General features: G+C 43.3%; 1 protein-coding gene across 1 annotated transcript; it reads right to left on the bottom strand.

Annotated features, from left to right (window-relative positions):
* Positions 1 to 3,310: 3,310 nt before the first annotated feature.
* Positions 3,311 to 9,101, bottom strand: chrna2b (cholinergic receptor, nicotinic, alpha 2b (neuronal); the record flags this gene model as incomplete). The annotated part of the gene is made up of 5 exons (XM_080744575.1): positions 9,033 to 9,101; positions 7,473 to 7,517; positions 6,993 to 7,102; positions 4,906 to 6,079; positions 3,311 to 3,436 (listed from the first exon to the last, which is right to left on the bottom strand). The coding sequence occupies exons 1-5, from the start codon at positions 9,048 to 9,050 to the stop codon at positions 3,311 to 3,313; spliced, it is 1,473 nt and encodes a 490-aa protein (XP_080600701.1). The 5' UTR covers positions 9,051 to 9,101.
* Positions 9,102 to 10,009: the final 908 nt, after the last annotated feature.

Raw genomic sequence — 10,009 nt, 5'->3', positions numbered from 1 at the left:
AATATGTTGAAAATAAAACAAAGTAGCCTGTTTTCTATTCGGTAACAGTAAGATTCTCACTTAGTTTGGTTTAAATCTATACAGAGCAGCACGTTCACATACATTTGTTAATGTGTTATCATTAAACATAACAGTAAAAGATTTTTTTTAATTTTCCATGTTCTCTAAAGTACCCCCTGTAGCACCTCTATGTAACCCTAGGGGTACACGTACCCTCATTTGAGAAACACTGCTCTAAGGAATACCATTCTAACAAAAACATTCAGGATATGTATAATCACCCCTCTAAGGGGACAAGTGGACCCTAACCATGAGAGGAAAGTGTCCCCAACAGCATAATGGAGCCACCAGATTCCCCTCGGTCACTTTTTTTTTTCTTCGACATCTCTGTGTGCCCGTGTAGATTTTGCACCACTGAACCCTCAAATGTATTGTGTCTTTCTTTGTAATGAGGGGTAAATACCTTGCAACACTACTATAACATTTCACTCTGTCCTTGTCGACAGACTGTTGTTGCTGACACAGTCTGATCAATGTCCTGCATTGACCTTCTCACTCAGTCAGCTGAGGAAGTGCTGCTCTTCTATTTTGGGACTTCCTCTTTCTTTGGTGTTTCGCCCAGGTGGGCGTAGTTATACTGTATGTCTAAACCCTAGCATTTAACTATGCCTAACCCTAATCTTAACCCTTAACCCTCACAAACACTTTGCCCTAGCCCTATAACCTCAGAACCACACCCAGCCGGGGCGAAACACTTTGAAAAGAGAGTCTGTGTCTATTTTATCTTATATATCACACTAATGCAAGAGGATCATCATGAATCATCCCAATGTGTGCTTTAGACCGGTGTTTCTCAAACTTTCAAATTTCAAGGTCTCCCCTTAACACTTGGGGAGCCAAACTCGTTCAGGGACGAGTTAAGGCCACTAGATGTCACTGTGCCAAAAGGAAGTTATCTCGTTTACAGACGAGGCAACGAAGAGTTAACTCTACGAGCCTGCAGCTGCCCTCTGAATGACCTGAGTCCATTACGTCACCCGGCAGCTGCAGGCAGTTAGAATGGGGGAGAAATTGCGGAAGCACTTTACATTGCTTTAGATTCTACTTTGAAACATAAGAAGGGCTTTATCTAAGAATGAGATGAAAACAGCGCCTGGGAAGCAGAGATCTGATTGTTTTCACGGCGACACTTTACCGCGATGGTCGGTCCCGGTTTGGATTTAGTTTCGCGAGCGTTTGTAAACAAATGGAATATCCTCCTCAATCTTCTCTGGACACGCACGTGCACACGCACGAAGCTTGCGAGGCACGTCAAAACAAAGCGTAAGTCAATGGTGGCACCAGCAACAGCTATAAATGTTATAAACCTTAGCAGCCCATGTGTTAACTCTGACAGTGTACAAATGGAACCAAATATTTGGTTCCATTTGTACACTGTCAGAGTTAGACTTGTAAGGGTCCATTTAGACCCCCCTAAAGGAACCCACAGTCCCTGGAATCCACTTTAGAATGTATCTCTTTCTTACCATCTAAAATTGAGGTCAACCGGGCCTGCGTAACATTTTTATACATTACAGAATGCATGATATAGGATGTTAATTGCTACAGTATGTACAGTAATTGCTGTATTCATGTTTCTCCTCTCATTTATTCAGGTTGTTCCTTTAATGTGTCACCATTCTGTATTTAATACGTAAAAAACAAACTTTATTTCATGCCCATATTCAGGTATGGTCTAAATATGGGATAACCTCCCAAGACCTCAGCACTCATTTTGCAGTCATAGTCAATATGACATTAACCACTGCTGTCAGGGTGAGGTGTGGCTTCCGTCACAGGAGCAAAGGTACTATGTGTGAACATGATTAAAGGAGCTATAGTCAACTTTTTCATTGTAGGGCCGACACTTTGTTTACATCCTAGTCTATAGACTAGAATGTAAACAAAGTGTCGTTCTGACAATGGCCAAAATGATTATTTTATCATTATTTTACACTTTTTGTGGTCATTTTTGAATAGAAACACAGATATTATGACGCTTATTTTTTTATAAAATATTTTCGAAACATTATTTTTATTTTAGCATCCGTTTTTCAAGAAAACGTTGACTATAGCTCCTTTGATGTCATTCTAAAAGATTAGTCAAAACAAGGGAGGGTTTTTAAGGCCCAAGGGCAAGTTAAACGGCCTCTTCACAATGCTCAACAAAAGTCATATAAACTGGCTTACCAAAGGTTATTTTTATGGTCTTTATTATACACGATCATTCAAAAAATATTCTTCACTATGGCAACATGGCCAGGGTTAAAGATGTTTCAGTTATTTAAAAACATTGCGTTAACACTTTAGTTAAGGCCGGGTCTATAATGCATCATAGTGGCATTTATAATGCATTATAATATTCTTATAAGGCATTATAACACTTTTTATGAATGTTTATAATCATGTATGCCAACTTTAATAACATGTATAACTTTTTATAAGTGATGGTCATAATGCATTATAAGCACATAATGCATTATAAGCACATACCGGTAACTTAAATAAAAAGATTGTTGCTTGCATAATTATAAACATTTATAACAAGTGTTATAATGCCTTTTAAGTGCATTATACATTTGGTTGTAACGCATTATAGATGCGACCTTAATATAAAGTCTTACCAAAATGGCTAATACTATCCACCTGTTTTCGCAAGACTTTACTGTAGCATTATCTGCGGGACACTTCCAGTTAACAGCAGACATACAAGCTCACGCCGCGTCGCAGATGCAACCGCTGTGAGCTTGTAGATCACACACACTCGGCTGCGACACCGGAAATGCTGCTCGCCTTCTGCGCAATGCACGATGGGATGTTGGAAAGTTGTGGATATATACTGTAGTTCTGGCCCAGCTGTGTGTTTTACAGGTTCCCAATAATGGTAATGTTGTGGGACAAAAAACAAAACAAGAAAAGGTATTTTCACAAGTCAAATCTTTCAATTGTTCCTCTGTTTGCTGTTTGTTTCCACCACCTCTCTTCGTTCTGGTGTCTGGCAGTCTTGATGTACTTCTTTGCATGGTGGTGTCACGTACAAAAGATTGCCAATCTACAAGCTTACAATGCGTCACATTCGGCTATTATCGGTGCCGACACCAGCACGCCAAGTATAAAATCGTCTTTATCCATCAGCCAGAAGACTCTCAGTCTTGAGTAGGGTTCAGGTACAATCTGAAATTGTAGTCAAGTTAACCACATTTCAAGTGTTGCTTTTTTCGTTCGTGAGAACGTTTTCTCTAATGATCTAGCTTTAGATCATGATCTAGCTTTAGATCATGCCAGCGAGCCATGGGGGCAGAAAGAGACCAATAGTACCAAGTCCACAAACAATGATGAACATCCACAGGAAAATGCGGTCAATCACCATGGCGACATACTTCCAATCTTCTTTTACCTTTTGAGAGAGAGAGGGATACGTGAAAGTTAATTATGGTTTCCAGGACATGGCCTGAAGGGTAACATGTCATTAGGTCGAAGTTCGAACACCCTTTGGATCGACCACCAAACTCGACCACCAAACTCAAACCCAAACCCTAATCCTAACCTCAGTAGGGCTGTAATCTAGCCCTGTTTTAGGGATTCGAACTTCGGGGGGATTTTCCGAACGGACCATCGAACCTTAGATGGTTCGTTCAATTGAATAAAAACCGAACGTTCGAACCATCGAACGTACTGTACCTTTAACCAGCTAAAACATTGTAGGAAATGTTTTAAATGCGCTTTTATCCATTGAAAACGTGTGGATGCGTGGCCGCATTAACACCTAGGCTAACACTTGGAAAATCCAACCCAATCGGAGAAAATGTTGCGTAGTTTGTTGACGAACAGGCTCAATGTATAGCGGAGTTGCACGGATGATGATTAGACTTGGTGACTGGCTGCGTCGGAGCGCGTCGCGTTCGGGCTAAACTGGTCTCGATGTAACAACCCCAGAAATCGCATTATAGATCCTTTAGGGGGTTGCAATGAAATCCATCTTTGCTCATGCTTAGGAGAAAGGCTGTTTAATCTTTGGGTGCGTGGATGGCTGGGTGTTCGCTGTTCAGAGCACACACCAATACACACACACGTCTGTCTCTGCCCAGCTCAGCTGCTCTCACTCAGTCACTCTACTCAGTCTACTGTCAACAAGCGTGTGTCAGCGAGGCGCTGTAATGGTTCGCGGCCCCAAACAGGAGCGGAATTGGAGCGGAGGACGGTCCTTGATCGCTCCAAGCTGTTCTGGTGCATTTTATAACTACTATAACGGTCACCATTAACTGTTAGTGTTTACCGGTAGGCCTAACTTATTTCGTATTTGGCTATCTCTACTACTGTGATATTCTGAATAGGCCTATCACATTCTGATAATTATTTTTCGTGTAAAAAAAAGAATAAAAAAAAAAGAAAAAAACCTGAACCCATTAATTTCGAACTTCGATTGCCAACGTAACGAACGAACGTTCGAATCCCCGAAGGTTCGCTTGCAGCCCTAAACCTCAGTAAAACTATGCCTAACTCTAACCCTAACCCTAAACCTAACCTCAGTAACCGTGAAGCGGGTGATTATCTAACCTGCCGACACTCGCGGGTGATTATCTAACCTGCCGACGCTGTTCGACCCAACGGGAGTTCGACCTATGGGGCAGTCCCCGGCCTGAAGGGCTGGAAAGTTGCTTTACTTTATTATATGTTTTTTACATCTATTATTAACATTCAACTCTTACTTTCCACATTACATTCACCTCACCTTGACTGACAAAAGCAGTGTGAGACAACCAGAACTTACATTGTACAGTAGTCTACATAGACGCAGAACAACGTACAATGTCATTGTTACTGTTAAGGAAATCCATTATGAGAAGCGTTTTAAAATGTACTTACACTAAAATCAGCATCCTCTGCCCTCAGGTGGTCTGCGATGTATTGCACCCCCTCTAGAGCGCGTATAATACTCGGTGAAAGAAGTAACGACGACTCCGACACCATGCTGTCAACTTTCACCGCCCGTGGACTGTTGTTCATCCTGCTTCCCGTCAGCTGTCTGTTGTTGGGCCCTCCGGCCACCTCTTGGCGATTCTGGGAGATTTGTACGCTCTTCTGTTGTGGCGGAGGCGTGGAACCAGGGGGCCTGGGTGACGGAGGACGGAAGGAGAAATAAGACGTCAGCGTTCCCAGCTCCAGGTCCTCGTAGCAGCGGGTCACGCTGGGGGATTCCGCCTTGCCGTCGTCCCGTAGCCAGTTGGCCGAGGTGCTGAGGCAGTTCCCGCTGTGGTACATGACTGCGCGGTCCTGCCGTCGTATCGCCGCTGCCTCCTGCTGGAGAACCAGCAGCCTGCGGCGGCGTCCGTCGGGCGCAGGCCGCTGCATGAATAGCCAGCGCGGGATGAGGTCCAGGAATATGGAGTGAACCCAACGGGGCATCTTGTGTGTTCCAGGCGACCGGTGGTGCACGTTGAGCACAAAGACAGTAATGACTATGGAGAGCGTGACAAAAATCATGGTGAACAGGAGGTACTCGCCAATGAGCGGGATGACGAGTGACGTGGAGGGGATGATCTCGGTGATGAGGAGGAGGAAGACAGTGAGAGAGAGCAGCACAGAGATGCAGAGAGTGATCTTTTCGCCGCAGTCCGAGGGCAGATAGAACACTAGGACGGTCAGGCAGGAGATGAGGAGGCATGGAATAATGAGGTTTATGGTGTAGAACAAGGGCAGCCTTCTTATGATGAAGAAGTAGGTGATGTCCGGGTAGATTTCATGGCAGCAGTCATATTTCTTGGTGTTGTACGTGCCAATGGCGTTGATGATGGCCCATTCACCGCTCTCCCAGTAATTATTGAGGTCCACCGTGTTCTCAACAGGCTCCAGGTCAATCTTGGCCTTGTCGTATGTCCAGGAGCCAAATTTCATCTTACAGTTCTGCTGGTCGAAAGGGAAGAAGGTGACATCGATGCTGCACGAGCTCTTGTAGATGGCGGGAGGCACCCAGCGTATTTTACCCGTGTGGAATAGGTGCGCTTTTGTCATGTGAGTGACAGCAAATTCGCCATCAGCACTGGGGGGAGAGAGAAAAAATAAGAAAATTACAATGGAACATTGAACTGTACTGTAGATAAGCAATGAATGATATAATCAATAGTAATATTATGTTGTCTCACAAATCGTCATTCACATATTGATTTTGTTTAGTCATCATTCGATGTTTTCACATTGTGTGCCATGCGAACACATAGAGGAAAGAATCCTGCAGGGAAAAGGAGTTATGGTTTCACAGGAATAATCAGCTCCAGTAATCAATCAATCAGCTCTACAGCATACTTTCATCTTTTTTTCTCTCTCCACATGAAGCAGAGTGATTCATCCCTTAAACTGTGGTAATAGCGGCTGCTGAAGTCATAATGATGAGTCCTTATCATTACATCTGTCACACACACCTTTTTAATTTCACTAACAGATTGTGATTACACAAGCTTGCTGAAGTGGAACTACATCAGCACACCTCTCTCTTCCCAGAATCACTAATCTCTTCTGAAATTAACCCAGAGGATGGGATGAGTTTATTACAAAAGGTTAATGTCGGTACAGAGGAGAAAAATGCAATTAAAGAGCATTCACTTCTGAAAGTATGAATAGTGATAATAGCATGATTTTATAGAATATATCTGTCATAGGAGTCATCTAGACATTGCAGCAGAGCAGCAGACTGATTTATTGTGTCCACTAGATGGTGGTATTGTCATATCAGAATCAGTCTACCTCAATGCTCTGAACAGTTTCAGAGGCTTTACTGTAGTAGACCTTGCTGTAAACCATATTCTGCTTTTTCTATTACATTTCTGCAAACGTTTCTGTGCACAGGGAAAATACTGTGGGCTTGGCTTGATTGTCAAACCCTTTGAAACAGACATGAGGGGGGAAAAATATTGTAAATTATTTTGGATTCAAGCCTTATTGCCGCTCTCACTTACTTGTTGTAGAGGACGATATCTGGTACCCAAATGAGCTCTGATGGCACTCTTATGGATGTCACGTTATCATAGTCAGATGGTCTCCAGCGAAGTTTGTAATCATTCCATTCCTGAGGAGATTCAAACAATAACTCTTGTAAGAATAGACACTTAAATTGAGCATTTGTCAAATTAATGTATTAATGTAAAAGTGGCATCATAATTTAGATCATCACAGATTTTGCCAACTACTGTCCCATACAGAAAAATGTACCTTTGTCTTTATCAATTCATACCACATTCAATCATATGGCGGGCCTGCTGTATAGCAATCCATCTCCCTAGCCTAGAGTATACACCTGTCTGATTTCATACCTTCATGCCTAATCTGACGTGAATACATACAGAATCGAAACCAGCCACTCTGTCTTTGCCACACACTGCACCACTGCTTTCCAACGCAACAACGGGTTGACATTTTTTGCTATTTCTGCTGCCCACCTGTTTAAGCCACACATTAGTTGTCATCATTTGGTTCTTTTCATCCTGAAAGAGAGAGAGAGAAAGAGGGGGGAGGGGGGAGAGACAGACAGACAGACAGACAGACAGACAGACAGACAGACAGACAGACAGACAGACAGACAGACAGACAGACAGAGAGAGAGAGGGGTGATATAGACGGTGTGAACTCTGGGTGTAGTCCAGGAGAATATTGGAGGTTTGGAGCCCGTTCAAGGCATCTCCAAACATAGTCAGCAAGCGACATCACTTTAATATCTTGATGGATGTGAGGCCGTCTGCCATAGTTGCTGCTTTGAGGGAGCTGAAAGCCTATAATCTAGTTTTCACAAGTTCTTTTTGCTGCTCTATGTAAAGATGCCATTATGGATATAGTGCTGGCAGCGGGGAAGGTAAAGATGTTTTGAGCAGCAGTGCTTAAAACAAAAAGTTTAGTTCTGAAAAGTATACAGTAGCAAGCTGTGGGAAGAGCGCGGTATTAAAATTAATCCCCTCCTAGATTATTGTACAATGGAGAAGCCAGTCACGTATTCTTACCAGTCGGACCATAATGGAATTCTACTCGGCTATACCGATTACCTTTGCAGTACATGTAGGATTTGAGAAAGTTCACACGCTAAAGCCCACTTTTTTATTTTTAAGGGGATTTGTGCTCACACACTGTGCTTTTGAAACTTCAGTAATAACTATATATAACGAAAAAACATCGCATGGATGCACCTGGGACGTATCCTCAGTGATGTAGCCCAAGCTCATAGGGGTTTCGAGTCTCGCAACATCATACCCCTCGCTCAGTTGACCCAGCCGGGGTGATCAAGTCCAGACGTTACGTCCCAGTAGCTACCCACGAACAGTCCCATTAGGGAAAGACAGGGCCACACTCCACTGCTCCGGAACTACTCTGCCGAGACTGGGAGAGGCAATCTGGCGCATGGAAGGGACCAGGCTCTGTGGGTTGACTCCTGGCCGAGCTCCTCCTACGTCTCACCAGGTCGATTCCTGCTCTCACCAGGTCCAGGACCTGTGCGTTGCACCAGACTCCCAGTACCAGACATTTAATTTAGGAGCCTGACTGGCCCTCTTCCACCGTGGGTTTGTTGGGCCCCTTCCTCACGGAAGAAACAGGCTGGGGCGCCAACCCTTACTGCTCTGGGACTGGGTGCCGTCTACATTCCAGCTGTCTCTCCGGTGATCATCAGACTATTCCTGGTTGTCATGTAGTCTATTCCTTTGAGTCACCACTATAATATAATATAGTAACTTGAACAGTTGAATCAAGTAAAATTTCAGGACTTCAGGATTCAGGATTCTACTGGCTAGCGGACACCATTCATTTTCACAACAAAATGCTATGAAATACCAGAGGATAGTGTCTCAGTATTGCAGATTTAAACCCAAATGTAAATTTGGGAGAGAGTCTTACTATAGCCATCTACACATCAGACAGCTTCAGCTGAGAGTATTTCTGATTTCAGTCATGGATTTATGGATACTCACCACATCAATGAGCTGTGCTATGGACAGTCCAAACTTGACAATGACCACATCTGAGATGTTCATCACAGGTCTTGACCACTTGTTGTAACCCACAAACAACTTCTTGAACAGATCATCCTCAGCATGCGAGTGGGTCTTTTCATGACAAAAAACTGTATGGGATCAAGATCATAGATGCGTCAGTGCTTTATAAATGTACACGCGCACGCACACGCACACGCGCGCACACACACACACACACACACACACACACACACACACACACACACACACACACACACACACACACACACACACACACACACACACACACACACACATTTATGCATATAGAAAAAGACAATCCCATAGATTTTCCACATTTCATAGACACCAGAGTGTCTGTTCTGCTGTGAAATAATTTGCATTTTGGTTTAAAAATTAATTTAACATATCCACGTCTATTCCTGGAACTAAATGGAATAAGGAATCCCATTTTCTCAAAACCGCACCCAGTTAATATGACATGGTTATGAAAAAAAAGTAATTAATGTTTGAACAAATGTCCTCTGGTGTTTTGACATTAAGGTCATGTGGGCTGTGTTTTAGCCAACGTGCCTTTCTTTAGTAGCCCAGTGGCAATTAGTTGAAGGAAATTGGATGATGCAGCATGAAAAGAGAGCATGCAATAGGGTGGTTAACGGGGATATGTTAGAATGATTGAGTCATGTGGAAGGACGAGCATAGACATTTGGAACTTGAAAGATGTATAGCATTAAGTCCTATCTCTCCACTCTGCCTACCCATTACCCTCATAGTTACTAATCCACTATGGCAAGCCAGGCTAACATGATAGAGAGGGATAACAGGGTTGAAGGGCATTGATGTGATGTGAGCACTGCCTAGTGCATATAGGTACCAGAGCATATACTGCATGTCTTAAATCCTTTCTTCATTTACGTTTTGCACATATTCAGCAAATCCTTTGATCGTAGCTCCCCGCATGAGCACTAAAATCGTGCAAGGTGAGCAGGTAGACTGTG

This window comes from Nannobrachium achirus, assembly GCF_963921795.1.
Source record: "Nannobrachium achirus genome assembly, chromosome: 16".
NCBI classification, from domain to species: domain Eukaryota; kingdom Metazoa; phylum Chordata; class Actinopteri; order Myctophiformes; family Myctophidae; genus Nannobrachium; species Nannobrachium achirus.
The sequence above is the reverse complement of the archived record's forward strand: the minus strand, read 5'-3'. Positions and strand labels throughout refer to the sequence as shown.